Source organism: Mercenaria mercenaria, chromosome 1 (assembly GCF_021730395.1).
Source record: "Mercenaria mercenaria strain notata chromosome 1, MADL_Memer_1, whole genome shotgun sequence".
NCBI lineage: Eukaryota > Metazoa > Mollusca > Bivalvia > Venerida > Veneridae > Mercenaria > Mercenaria mercenaria.
In genome coordinates, this window is record NC_069361.1 from 50,344,996 (window position 1) to 50,360,458 (window position 15,463).

General features: G+C 32.8%; 1 protein-coding gene across 2 annotated transcripts in view; it reads left to right on the plus strand.

Moving 5' to 3' along the window:
- Window positions 1–10,387, plus strand: part of LOC123538327 (zinc transporter ZIP9-B-like) — a 31,172-nt gene extending 20,785 nt beyond the window's left edge. Inside the window, exons 6-7 of one of the 2 annotated variants that reach the window (XM_053547312.1) lie at window positions 340–474; window positions 2,348–4,072. In XM_053547312.1, the coding sequence (XP_053403287.1) occupies window positions 340–474; window positions 2,348–2,404 (192 nt within the window). In that variant the 3' untranslated portion in view covers window positions 2,405–4,072. The other variant, XM_045322355.2, reaches the window with a different exon arrangement.
- Window positions 10,388–15,463: the final 5,076 nt, after the last annotated feature.

Genomic DNA, 15,463 nt, shown 5'->3' on the forward strand with positions numbered 1-15,463 from the left:
ACACAATTTTTTCATGGCAACAAAAATTTCAGATCCACAAATATTGTATCATTTCAGTAAAATCACAGGTTTTCAAAGATACTTGATAATGAATATTTTAAGTTATAAATTTTCTTTATAGAATGACTGTCCTGGTATTAATTCGCTGTATTAATTGTTGTGTTTTTAGAAATAGAAAAAAAAGTTGTTTTCCAAGTATATACTAAACTTTCCAAGGAAACTCAACAAGATTACTTCAGCGATAGTAAGTCACATGATATAGAAAAAAAAAAGAACTTGATTTTTATAGACCAGCTAATTTGTATATATTTTTGTGGAAAATCTTGATCTATATTTCAGGCGCCAGCAGCCTTTGGTCTCGTATCATTTTTACTTCATGAAGGATTTGATAGAACTAGAATAAGAAGACATTTATTTATATTTGCTGCAGCAGCACCAGTAGGAGCTATATTAACATATATGTGTTTAAATCAGGTAAGTACTAATTGTTTAGGATTGTGTTTCAGTTCAGCAGATTAATTTAAACGTGTTTAAATCTTAAATTTGATATGGCTAGAAAAATCAGGTTTAAATTTTTTTTTTGTTATGGGTAAAAGAATATGTTCAAATTTTATATTTGACCTGGCTAAAAACATGTTTAAGTCTTAAATTTGATATGGCTAGGAAAAACGTGTTCAAATTTTATATTTCATATGGGTAAAAAAGACATGTTTAAACATATTTGATATGGCTTAAAACGATATGTTTAAAATTAAAATTGTGTATTTGATATGGCTTATAAACACGTGTATAATTAAAATTTATATTTGATATGCCTGTCATTCTGAAAATGATCAGTCAGTAAATAAAATATATTCATATATATAATATAATAAGTATAATATTTAATTTTCTTGATAACTTATTGGTTAACCCAGTTAGTTAACCCAAATCAAATAACAAACTTGTTTATATCAATCTGCCCAGCTGAAAATGCTTTTCTAAATGATTATTATTCTTCAAGGGGAAGTACTCTGTATGTCTTGAACTGTTTTATGTGTGTGTGTTTTCAGGACTGAAAGTTTGTATTTACCTCCCTTGGACCATTTGTTTGTATGAAAAACAACTAGGTCTCCATTTGTTAGGGGGAGATGTGTCAAATTGTTGATTCAAAAAGTTATAGATAGAAAACAGAGAACTACAAAACACATAAATTATATAAAGAAAATTCTTTGATGTTTCTCTTAAAATAGTTTATTTAACTCTTTAAAGTTATTGAATTACACTAAATTTATGGATGTGGTTGTGATCTTTTTCAGGCAGTCTTGGTCAGTGTTAATTATAAGAGTCTTGTCCAGGTTGTAGGTGCAGGTGGGAATATCTGACTCGAGGGTAACTGATTAGGCAGCAACGAGGCCATTATGATCTGAGAACCAGATATTTCCTTCCACATCTACAATCAGTGAGAAAGTTCTTTTTTTGCATCAAATAATGGAAGAAATAGAATTTAAAAAACCAACATTATTCTATTGTAGTAGCGAACAAATTTACGCATTCATTAATAAATTGAGTGTTGAGAACCATCTTACACCATCCCATGGTGTAAGACAAGTTTTTCCAGCATCGTTGGAAGCACGGGAAAATTCTGTCCGGAATGCAAGCATCTTTCCATAATATTTTGATACATTGTATCATATATTGCCTTTATTGTGCACTTTACAGGAACATACAACATTAGAAAGTAACATGCAAGTTTAACAACCCCATTTATGTCCAGTTCTTTGGTATCTATTGACTTTAAGGTAACGCACCCATAATGCCAAGCTGTAATTTCCGTTTGATTACTTTTCCATTGTATGTGATTTTGGCATTTCCCAGTTGTCACCGAAATCATTGCTTGTATCAGCTACATGTATGTTAACGACTGAAGAATGTTGAAATAAAACATGAGAGGGAACCTCAGTGGCATAGTGGTTAAGGTTACTGACTTTTAAGTCACTTGCCCCTCCCCGATGTGGGTTCGAACCTCACTATGGGTGTAGAATTCTTGATATGAGGAAGCCATCCAGCTGGCTTACGGAAGGTCAGTGGTTCTACCCATGTGCCCACCCTTGATTAAGTAATGCATGGAGGTGCATCAAGGGTGGAAAGTCACCATATAACCTATAATTATGCTGATGCGAGGTAAAACCCAACAACAAAAATGAAAAATGGAAATTTGAAATCTCACAGAAATTGCAGAATGCCATTAAGGGCCCATTGCCTTAATGTAGAGACTGTTTTATTGTGAGAAAAACGTGTGCTAGCTTGTATGTGTATCTACCTGATAGTAATCTGTTTGAACACTTCACTTTTCTTAAATTTTTAGCTCCCACTTATTTTATATGTTCTTGGAGGAACGGTAAGAATGGGGATAATAGCTTAGCATCACAGGAAATATTGGAACCATTTTTAGCGTTACAGGAGTCATTCCTGTCTAAGATATTCCTAAATTTACAAAAATTGTGTTGTTTTGTAGGTCCGTTTTTATTTTCGTTTGCTTGTTTATTGTTTAATATATCAGACATAAATCGCCATATTCAAAAGAAATTTTTTAGTATTCTTAGTGAACTGTAGATTGGATTTTATTCACAATGGTTTTATTTCCGTTAATGTTTGCAAGCTGTGGGACTAGCCAATTCAAAATAAAATGGCATTTTGTCATGAAATATCTCGAGTTAAAAGTCGTAAATTTTTAAAGAATGAACATAACAGCTGACTGTGAAGTTGCAGAATTAATAGCAGTGTGAAAAATATCCAATCTGCATTATAAGAAAACCATGAGATGTCCTTGTTAATATATAGTAGTGTTTGTTTCTTTATTTGTGGCCTTACTTCACTTAGATAGTACTAGATCGATTGTTGGGGATCTGAAAAATATTTTATACATTTTCCATCCTTTCATAATTGTTATGGGTCTATTTTATACTTCAGGCCTTCTTGATAAGCCAGATTTTGAAATTTATTTTCATTTTGGAAGGAAGTACCTAAAATTTGATATCTTTAATTAATTTATTATCAAATAGTCAAAATACAATGTATTTATTTTATACTTTTGTGGTGAGGTAATGATAATTTTCAGTGAGACATAATCCATATCAGTCACATTGAGTGATACAGCTTTGCTGATTTAATTGGACATTGTGCCTTAATTTCTAATATTTCAGATCAAATGGGAGTACAAATTTTAATTGTGCTTTGTTCTTTATAGAATATTTCTTGATTCAGATAATGTTACTGGATGAGAATTTCATGTTATACAGCATAACAAAATGAGATGGAAATTATTGTCCTGTGCATCTTTTAAACATCACAAAATGTCTGACATCATTGGCGTGTGTATTTTACCTGAGCTGAGGTTCAAGTTTGTTGTTAAGAGTGTATTTCAACATAAATTATTATATATTATGTATAAAAAAAAAATGTTTTGAGTAGATGTGGAATACATATCACCTCTGTGTGAGACACTTTTCACATTATACACTGAGGCTATGTGCTCCTGAAAACATGAAAGTTGTTTTACTTCTCAATGAGAGATACACTCACTCAAAACAAACAAATATCCTCACTTTCTTTAATGTATGACTGAGTTATTCAGATTCATAATTTAAAAAATCCTAATAGCACCTGTATTGGCTGTTTCTGGCCCCAAATTTTCGAAAATTACATATCCCATGAAAAATACAATAAAACCTTTAACTCATGTGTTCGCCACCTACACTGATAGCATTCGTGAAGAAATGGAAATCGGCAATATATTATAAACCTTGATATAGCCTATACCAAGGCAGACGATCGAAATCCTTCAGCTGTGAGTTCAACATGAACAAAGAAAAAAGTTAAACGAAATTTGTGTCAATATATATGGTTGTTGCATCATCGCCTTCATATCTTTTTAGAAGAGAATTTACTAAGGCACACCCTGGTGCTGTTTCATATCCATATTTTAGAGGAAAAGGAGTACATGTATGCAGTTCACTACATCTTTTATTTGTACAAGACTTGATATATACAATGAAAGTTTCGAATTAACATTTTGTTAAACGCTTGCTCTTTTTCAGAAAAGTATGGAGACATTAAATGACACTCACACAACTGGAATAGCAATGTTGTTTAGTGCGGGGACATTTTTATACGTGGCCACGGTGCACGTGCTGCCAGAGATTGCCAGCCGTCAGACAAGACAGACTTTACAAGATGGGACAGTGGTTATACACGAGCATAAAGGCTTTGCTAAGCTGGACTTAGTTGCTCTAGTTTTTGGTGCAGTTGTACCCGTTATATTAAGCATTGGACATAAGCACTAGTGTAGGATACATGTATAGTTAGATATAGACAAAAGCCTTGTTAAATGAATTGTTTGATTCCAAAATGTTTAGTGAGAAATTTTTAGTTGTTGGTATTTTGAGGTATTTTTTGGAGACAGAAGGATTTTTTGGAGGATTGAAGAATTTTAGTGTCTGAAGGATTTCAGAAGCTTGACGGGACCCATTTTCACAAATGTGCTGAAGAGTTGTTTTAGATTTCATGAAAATGCTTCATAATTCATTTATGTTTTAACCATATTATAAAGGTTGCAAAGCTCAATTTTGATTTTTAGAGGTTTGTATCTTTCAGTATTTAAAAGAACATCCTTGTAGCTTTGAGAAAAAAATGCTTAAAGCAACATTTCATCGTTAGATAAATTATTAGAAACTAGCAGTCCATCATATATTTTAAACGAGCAATTGCTTGAAATATATTGAAGCATTTTATTTTATTGAAACTGTGAAAATACTGACTTAAATTGAAATGGGGAAAGACTGTGCTATTTTTAGCTCATCGAAACCAAATTAGGATATATCCTTAGTTTACGCGCTCCTGGTAAACATTCAGTAAAGCGTGATGTGAAAGTGTATCGGAACAGGAGGTATTGTCGATAGTTTATATAAGACTGATAAAAAAAATCTTAAGAAGTTTTCAATTATGTGCTTTTTCTCCAGTGTAATGAAGCGTGATTTTCAAACCAAAACTGCTCATCAACTGGACATAAAACAGTATAAATCCTGCACGATAACTCAAACGATAACATGTTTGATGATTATGATTTTTCTTCATTAAAACGTTTCAATACAGAAAATATTTTTGTATAACATTACAGTATGCACTTAACTTCTATCATTGACAACCTTTTTGAGTTCAACGATGCATGAGAACCATAACAATCAAACGATATTATAAACTTGCTGTCGTTTAAATTATCGTGCGGGATTAGTACCTCCAATTAGTAACACTCAGTTATTTTTCAGTTGTTTTGCAACTAATCAATCAATTTCTCTACTTTTTTGCTTACTGTGGTAAATAACATAACTGGACTAGCTTATGTTAAGTAATACGAAATGTCAACGCAATTATGAAATGTCACTTTAAGAACAAAGATGAAAAGAGAACCAGCTGGAGGTTATAAAACTGAGTTGTGGGACCAGTCTCAGAACTCCAGCATCTGATTGGTTGATTCTATCACAATTTTGAATTTGTCCAATAGCAAGGCTGCATTTTTTGACTGATCCCCCAAGCCTTGGAACTAGGACATGATTTTAATAGACAGGGTAACATAATTTGCTTTTACCTCTTTAAATTAATGTGTGCTACTAAGAATGTATAAACACGTGATTCAGAATTTGTCAAAAAAATGAAATGTAACTTGGTTGAAAGCGTCGAGGGATGTTATTTCATAGAAATAAAAATGGCAGATGCATCTCAAATTTTGGAGCACTATTTTTACATAATAACAATGCGCTTTTTGTTAGATTCATCCATTGCTTTTTTGTAGTAATAGACAAATAGTGTAGAATAAGTTCTCAACTCTAGTCAGGCAAATACACCCAAGTTTTCAAAATTATCTAATGAAAAGTAAGGTATGATAGATTTACATTTGTTCTTCAGAAAATATTTGGCCCCCTACATTTTCTTTAGAAGCCAGTTGAAATTCTGCATCAATTTTGCAAAACACTTGCACAACTCTTGAATATATACAGTATTGAAATACTGGATTTCTTTTCATGTACACTGGCTTTGACCTTGCCCAGAGCTGCTTCTTATTTTGCTGGAAGCCTTTAAAAAATATTCACACAACCTTTTATTTAGAAGTCAGTTAAAATCCTGCATTTGTTACACTATTGCATCTGCATTTTTGATCATTTAGTTTCCCTGATATGCTGCTTTGAAATGGTCATTGTATCTTTCTGTAAAAAAAATTAAAATGTGTATATTAAAAGATAAAAAAGATACATATCTAAGTGGAAACTGTTTTATGGGTTGATTTATTTTATCAAAGACAGATAATTTATTTTTCAGAGGCTGAAAGTATGATCTGTAATATATTTATTGACAGTGTAAAGTTGCTATTACATGTATATATTTTTGACATGGGCATCATTCTTTGAGACATGCCAAACAAGAACAGCATTGCGGTTATATGAAATATACACTGTCACATTTCTGATGTCTTTGAATTTAAGAATTGAGCCGTGCCATGAGAAAACCAACATAGTGGGTTTGCGACCAGCATGGATCCAGACCAGCCTGCGCATCCGCGCAGTCTGGTCAGGCTCCATGCTGTTCGCTTTTAAGCCTATTGGAATTGGAAAAACTGTTAACGAACAGCATGGATCCTGACCAGACTGCGCGGATGCGCAGGCTGGTCTGGATCCATGCTGGTCGCAAACCCACTATGTTGGTTTTCTCATGGCACGGCTCAATTAAAGAATGCATTTAAGAATGCAGTATTCACAAATATTTTTTGGCTGATAAAATTAAAATCATAACTTTTTTGCTTTACAAAGTTTCTTTGCTAAGTTTAATATTTGTAAGAAAGTGGTGCATGTGTACTATGGTTGTACATATGATTTAGCTAATATATGGATGTAAGGCTCATGATTTACAGAAAATGTTTAAAGGTGCTCAAGTTACCTACATATTATTAGCATTTTTGCAATTTCTTTACACAAACTTAGTTCATTAAATCTAAAGCTCATAATTGAAAATTAAGACAGATCGACAAGATGTTTTCTAGGAATTCTATAAATTAAGGTTCTAGGATATTCAATTAGCAGATAAGGCACTCCAGTGCCATAGTGCCTTAATGGTTTAAGGATAATTGGCTAATCTGCCAAAGATAGGACATCTTGATAACAAATATTTTCTTACCATTTTGGTGTTTTTGTTTGGCACTGGCTCTTACATTTTGAGTATGTTAGTTATTGTATAAGATTGTTATCTTAATTTATTGATTGGTATTATAATTTAATTTTCACATGTGACCAAAGGCTACAAGTGGCTTTTAAATTTAAGTAGACAACTAAATGAGATATACAAGGCACCTTGGGATATTTTGCCACAGTGCAATTATGGACTAATTATCAAAAAGAGTATGGTTTTATTATGGCTCGAGTAAAAATCACTATTTGGCACGTTTTACAATAAAGTATTGTAATTTGATATGTTAATAAATTCTTGCGTCTCTGTAAGGATGACCAGTTTGGCAAATTATTAACCATCTCCTATGGTACTTGCAGAAACAGCTTATTCAGTTTATATCGTACCAATAATTTGTCATAGTAAAAGAATTCAGCAAAATTTATAAGTATATGTACTGTGTCACCTCTCTTGAGCGAACACCACTGAAAAAAATTTAAGTCACTAAACATAATATAATTTGAACGAAAATTATGTCACTGTAGAGAGGTGTTCACTTTTCATAGGTATTGTTAAAGAGAGGCTACACTGTGTTATGTTGCACCAAATTATTCATGCTTTGCAGTGCAAGCATACTCGATACCAAAGTACTAGAAATTAGCATTTGTTTCAGTGCAGCTGTACTCATTCTGTGCATAGTTCATGATGTACCTCTGTAGAAAGATACTAGTCTTTGAGATTCCCTCGAAAGACTCCCATTATAGCATTTTTTCATTGTAGTTGTTCCAAATAAGGAACATATAGGGCAGTCATGTTTCTAGTGACATATTCAGTCCATCTTAAAAGAATTATGTTGTAGACACCTCATTGACTAAATGTCATAGACTTCAATAGGTCTTAATAGCAGCCATGGTTTTGGGTAACTCAGCCCCTTCTCATTTAAAGATTTCTGGGAAAATTTTATCTTTTTTGTCTCCTTGTACATTTGTAGTAACTAAGGAATGTAAATTATTTTAGGGGTCGGGAATGTGGGATTTTGGGTGGGTGGGGGGAGGGGAAGGGGTGGGGGAATAAAGGGAAGGGAGTGAAGAGATATTATCAGTAAAAATCAATTAAACAGTCCTCCTGTTTTGGTGTTATATAATTGGGAATTTTAGTAACAGTACATATCGTTTATCCAAAATTCAATGCAATAAAACACTTTTATCTTCCCTCGAAATGGAAAGCGAAGCACCTCCAATGTTTGACCAGAAACAGTCATTTTTGTCTGTGCCTTATGATACAGATAAAATACTACTGCAAATTCATTAATAGTTGTGGGGGTAATATTTTTTATGGATTTCGTGACTGTGTTAATCCTAAAAATTAAATTGCAATGAACAGGCAAGCCTTCTATTTATTTTATCTTGATATGTGGAATTCCAAATGTGAGTTATATCCTCATGAAGTGGCTTTTCTGGGCAAAACCACAAGATATTTTGCATGTGAAATCACAGTATATTTTCACATTTATCGTGACTGTGTGTCCACTTCCAAAATACTTACGAATTGTAAACAATTCAGATGACAATGTGTCATTAGCAACAAAGGAGAAACTTTCCTTAGACTGGCTTTCATAGGTGTTTACAAAGTGTGACATTTTTAATGTTTGTGGGGGACTTGATTTCATGGATTTCTTGAGTAAATACTTAAATTTAAACCCCAGCAAAAAAAAAATGAAATCCTTACTCATGTTATACATTGTATTCAAAGTTTAAAATCCACGAATTGATATCCCTATTAAAGTTACTCGCCCGTAGAGTAGGTGGAATTTTTTATTTCCACCAAGTTAAACATAGAATGTGTATATGACACTGAGAAATGATAAAATAGGTGAAAATGAAAGTTAGATATTAGTAAAAATGTAAAAAGTATGTTTCTGAATTATTTCAAAAGGGTTGCAATGGTTTACTACCTTCTGCACAATATTGTTGGTTATTTATGTCTCCCACCACACAGTGGTGTGGGAGATATATTGATTTACTCCTGTCTGTGTGTCCGTCCGTCTGTCTGTGTGTCTGTCACAAATCTTGTCGGCGCTTTAAGTCAAACAGTTCTCATCCGATCTTCACCAAACTTGAACAAAACGTGTTTAACCATACGTCCTCGGCCAGGTTCGATAACTAGCCAAATCAGCCCATGCACTTCGGAATTGTGGCCCTTTAAATATTGTTTTAGATAATCTGATTTGGAATTGCAGTTGTGGGAGACATGCACTTTTCTCAAAAGCAGCTCTAGTTTTAAGAATATCTTTCAAAAAATGTATGTCAAGTTTGTACAACTAGTCACTTTCAGAGTACTCACTTTTTATGGATTTTTGAGATAGATTATTTTACACCTAAAATGTGTGAGTTAGTCCCTTTAAAAAGTCTTTTTCCTGAAAACCATGAAATTTAGTGCCCACGAAATTAAATGATTTTACAGTACAAGTTAGAGAGTTCCTTAAGGCATGATGGGAGATGGTGCATTCATTAGGGTAGTTTCGACATATTTGTGGAATATAGATATAGTTTATTTATCAACACTTTTAGAAAAATGTGTGATGCTGGTATCTTAGAAAAATGTGTAATTGATTTTGAGGGAAAATGTGAACGTGATTTTGTGAAAATGTGAAAATTAGAAATGGGGGAAATTTGTAAAAATGGTATTGAAAATGTGAAAGTCTTACTTTAAAATGTGAAACTTGCATTGGGAAATATAGAAGGACTGTATTGAAATGCCTGAATTTAATGTTGGGTAATAATTATGTGAAATAGACAGATATTTCGGAAAAAGGGAAAGTGATATTGGGTTTTATTTGGTTTGGCAAAATGTGAAAATGGTTTTTGGAAAACATGAAATTGGTATCAGGAAAATGTGATACTGTGCTGTGAAAATATCGGGAAATAATATCCTGATAATGACATGTGGGGAGACGAAGTAAGAATGTATTGAAAATATGTTAGTATGATTAGAGGACGAATTTATCTGAACTAGTCTCATGAAATTTATTAATATACAATCACTGTAAATAAACAGTCATCATGTTTTAGTGTTTTCTTGCCTAATAACAATGTTTTCTGTTCATAGAAGCTCATTTGATGTTTTATGTAGTGAAGTTTAAATTGAAAATGGGCATGAATTTGTATATAAAAATATATCAGTCATTTATGGTTATAACAGCTGAATTCTTGAGTTGTGTTTAAAAAATATAATTATTTTAGGGAAGGAAAGAAAGGTCTTATTTATCATTAAAACTGCATAGAATTCACAGGATAATTTTTGAAATTGCTAGACTCGAGTTATTTTTAGCTCATCTGATTTTTTGAAAAAAAATGATGAGTTATTGTCATCACTTGAGCGGTTGTCGGCGTCGGCGTCGGCGTTGCCTGGTTAAGTTTTATGTTTAGGTCAGCTTTTCTCCTAAACTATCAAAGCTGTTGCTTTGAAACTTGGAATACTTGTTCACCATCATAAGCTGACCCTGTATAGCAAGAAACATAACTCCATCTTGCTTTTTGCAAGATTTATGGCCCCTTTTGTACTTAGAAAATATCAGTTTTCTTGGTTAAGTTTTATGTTTAGGTCAGCTTTTATCCTAAACTATCAAAGCTTTTGCTTTGAAACTTGGAATACTTGTTCACCATCATAAGCTGACCCTGTACAGCAAGAAACATAACTCCATCCTGATTTTTGCAAGATTTATGGCCCCTTTTGGACTTAGAAAATATCAGATTTCTAGGTTAAGTTTTATGTTTAGGTCAACTTTTTCTCTTAAGGTTTCGATGGAGGCCTTGAGAAACAAAAATCAAACAACACCAAATCATAGAAAGAAAGAGTTGTTTGACATGAAAATTGAACAGCATGTAAAACATGTATATTACTTTACGAAACAAGTGTCAGTATACTGATATAAACATTGAATTCCGGAAAAGGGCTGCCTAAAGGGGCTCCACTTCCGGACAGTTAAACGCCTTTAAAAACTCACCATTTTCAAAGAACTGTTACACATGTTTGTTTTGATGCATTTGCAATAGCGTGCGAGTGATGAATTTTCACGTAACAAGGTGGAACATAGTTTTCAGCAATTGTTTATCTTTTTTTCTTTACAAATGGCATTCATTTTCAAAGGGAGACAACTTTTTCTCAAAGATTACTTAAAATAATCGGAAAAAGTTGTTTCCCTTTGAAAATGAATGCCATTTGTACTTAAAATAATTGGGAACAGTTGTCTCCCTTTGAAAATGAATGCCATTTGTAAAGAAATAAAGATAAACAATTGCTGAAAACTGTGTTCCACCTTGTTATGCGAAATTTCACCACTCGCACGCTATTGCAAATGCATCAAAACGAACATGTGTAACAGTTCTTTGAAAATGGTGAGTTTTTAAAGGCGTTTAACTGTCCGGAAGTGGAGCCCCTTTAGGCAGCCCTTTTCCGGAATTCAATGTTTATATCAGTATACTGACACTTGTTTCGTAAAGTAATATACATGTTTTACATGCTGTTCAATTTTCATGTCAAACAACTCTTTCTTTCTATGATTTGGTGTTGTTTGATTTTTGTTTCTCAAGGCCTCCATCGAAACCTTAAACTATCAAAGCTATTGCTTTAAAACTTGCAACTCTTGTTCACCATCATAAACTGACCCTGTACAGCAAGCAACATAACTCCATCCTGCTTTTTGCAATAATTATTGCCCCTTTTGGACTTAGAAAAATCATTTTCTTGGTTGAATATTATGTTTAAGTCAACTTTTCTCATAAACGATCAAAGCTATTGCTCTAAAACTTGCAACAGTTTTTCACCATCATAAGTGGACACTGTACATCAAGAAACATAACTCTATCCTGCTTTTTGCAAGAGTGATGGCCCTTTTTAGACTTAGAAAATCATGGGTAGGACAATATTTCTATTATACAAAAAAAATCAGATGAGCGTCAGCACCCGCAAGGCGGTGCTCTTGTTTGATTAGTTGTCAATGATAACATATTCATCGCTTATAGACATGAGAATATTTCATTGCTTTGTTCTTTTTTCGTTGAGTTCATTCTTTATAGGTTATAAATATTTATATTGAGCTTATTCAACAGTCCAAGAAATGGCCAAAGTAATACATGTATAAGAAAGTTATACTGGTAACCAATTCCTTTAGCCAAACATATATTATCTTTATGATCTATTAAATGAAAAAAAAAGCAGATGAAATATGCTGTAAAATTATTAATATTTATGGGGGTACTAATTTACATTGATTTCATGGTTAGCTTAATCCATGAAAATTAAATGTCAGTAAACACAGAAATTTCTTGTTCATTTTATCTTCAGCAATTAATCCACAAATTACATACCGGTAACCAAATAAAATAGCTGTCATAGCCTAAACCACAAAACTTCATGCCCTCAAAGTTGAATGATTTCACAGCGTAAAATATAATGTGATTGTTCATGTTGTTTGAGGTTTTGTTTTGGACTTCTTACAAGTTTTCATAATTGGAAACTACGAAAAAAAACACAATTTTGATGACTCTTCTGCAAACAGAATTTTTTCTACTTTGTAGATTTTGTTAAAATATGATGAAATAAAATATCAGATCTGCCTACTTGTTTTTAAGTTTTCCCATGGTTAAAGAGATCTGCACATTTCAAACTTATTTTGCGACATATTTTGAAATTATTTAATGTGTCAAACATTTTGATTTCATGTTTTATCTCTAGAGAGATGTTAACATAGCAGTTTTAATAATTTTACTCAGAGATTGCTATGAATGTATGAAATGTTTTTCATTTCCTTATGCCAAGTCCAGGCTTTATTCTATGTTACCCAGACAAATGACGTTAAGCCATTACTTACAGTTTATCAAAGGTGCATAACTACCTTAAGCAGTCACCTGCCTTAAGTGGCCGCAATGTTTCACTCCCTTAGATGACTGCTAAATACAGGTTTGATTGTAGAAAAGAAATTTGAGTTGCACCATGAGAAAACCAACATAGTGCATTTGCGACCAGCATGGATCCAGACCAGCCTGCGCATCCACGCAGTCTGGTCAGGATCCATGCTGTTCGCTTTCAAAGCCTATTGCAATTAGAGAAACCATTAGTGAACAGCATGGATCCTGACCAGACTGCACGGATGAGCAGGCTGGTCTGAATCCATGCTGGTTGCAAATACACTATGTTGGTTTTCTCATGGTGTGGCTCATTGATTTTCTAGAAATCAATCCCTTTTACAGTGAAATTAAATTGAATTTATTTATCATTTTGTGATAAATAGATAAAGAAATACATTGTTCATTGTAATAGAATCTGTGTTATCAAGATCAACCTGATAATGTCATTTTTAGATTTGATAATTCTATTTATATCTTGAATATGTAGATATTACTAAAGATATAAAATTTGACATTGTGTAATTTACGGCATACAGTTCATTGTGTAATAGATGTATTGTTTTTTTTTTCTTCACAAAGTGAGGAGATCTTTTGTTAAATTATTTATGACCCAATGGTAAATATGTATGAATTGTATATAAATATGTGATTTGAATGCTATAATGTCTATTAAAACATGTGATAATAATGCCTTTTTTGGTTTTGTGTTTTTCTTTATAATTTCTCCTCCTTGTATTTTCCAGGCTGTTCTTACATCAATATTAACAGGGATTTTTATGCCATTGTTTCACGTCTCTTCAGTATGTTGGAAATTGTGTATTGTCAGTAAACTTTCCATGTAGAAAACTAACCACTTCCAAGAATTCAATTGTTTCAGGAAATAATTTATAAATTGTAGGCAATACAGAGTTAATTATTTTGTCGGTAAACTATTTTTTTAAGTAGTGTCAGTGGCTGAGCTGTAAGGTCAGTCTGACTGTGAATGACTTCCCATTCACCTGTATGGGCTTGAGACCTTCTTGTAGAGTCATGTGAGGAAATAGTATAGCTACATACTGGAAGGTCAGTGGTCCAATGTGGGTGCGCCTGTTCCTGAAATAATGCGTTGAGAGATACTTTTTGTCAATATCCAGCATTAATATTAAATCATCAAATCCGCAAGTTGACATGGCATGCTTTGTGCGTGTGATTGAAAATCCAACAAACCAGATTTTAAATTTTTTGTCATTTTTTTAACATTATCCTAAAAGTTTGCAGAAATAGAGGATATTACAGGAGTATCTTTTCCATATTGAATTTATTTGAGTTTAATAAAATAATAAAATGGGAGCCTCTGCTGAGCATTTTATCAATTTTATTCAACGAGTTTAATAAATTCAATGTGGAAAGTCACAAATGAATATTCTTTTTTTCACATGTAAGCTTTTCCTGTTGATACATCAACATTTCTTCTTTCTTTGCCTGTTATAGACGAAGTAAATTCACCCAACGTCTCCTGTTAATAAACGTCAACGTCAAAGCTTTATTAGTGTATTATCAAATTTATATAATGGCTTTATTTCACTCGCACAATGTCAAACATGCGATAAATAGAGCTATTGCAACTGAAATGTCACAATAAATTGTAGATTTATTATAGAAAGTTTTAAGCTTTGGTTTGATAATGCTCCCAAGTCTTTTTTGTAGGCAAAGTCGGTGTAAGATATAAGTGTGACACCAGAAGGTTTTGAACCCAAAACCTATTTGGATTCAGGCCTTATATGTGAACAAACTGTAAGAAAACTCAGAACAGTACAGTACAACCTCTCCAGAGCGGCCCTCTCTTAAGCAAAAACCTCCCTAATAACAACCTCATCAAAATTTCCCTAAGCTGAAAATTTTTAATATACAAATGTACTATCAAATTTACCTCTTCAGAACAACCTCTACATAACAGTCAATATTTGTATCTCCCAAAGGGTGTTGCTCTACAGAGGTTGCACTGTATAATCCACATCTGCATCTACTTGACACTATAAAACACAGTCAGTCATGATTTAATAGCAAGTCCTGTGAACAGTTCTTAGAAGTAAAAAAGACCTTGAAGTGCAAGGCGAAAGGGTGAGTAGGTTAAAATAAAAAAAATTACATGAGATATAACAGAAAAAAAGAGGACATTTCCTTTTTGCTCTTAAACTGCATTCTGTAAACATTTTACTTGTATGACCATTGAAAGGAAGTTATAACTTGCGATACACTTGTATGGTAAAAAGACCTAAACTTTAAGATGTACATTTTAGGGTAGCTATGGATACTTGGAAGTTAATTAAAAACCGTGGTTAAAATATGACAATGCAACAACTTAATAAATAATATGATAT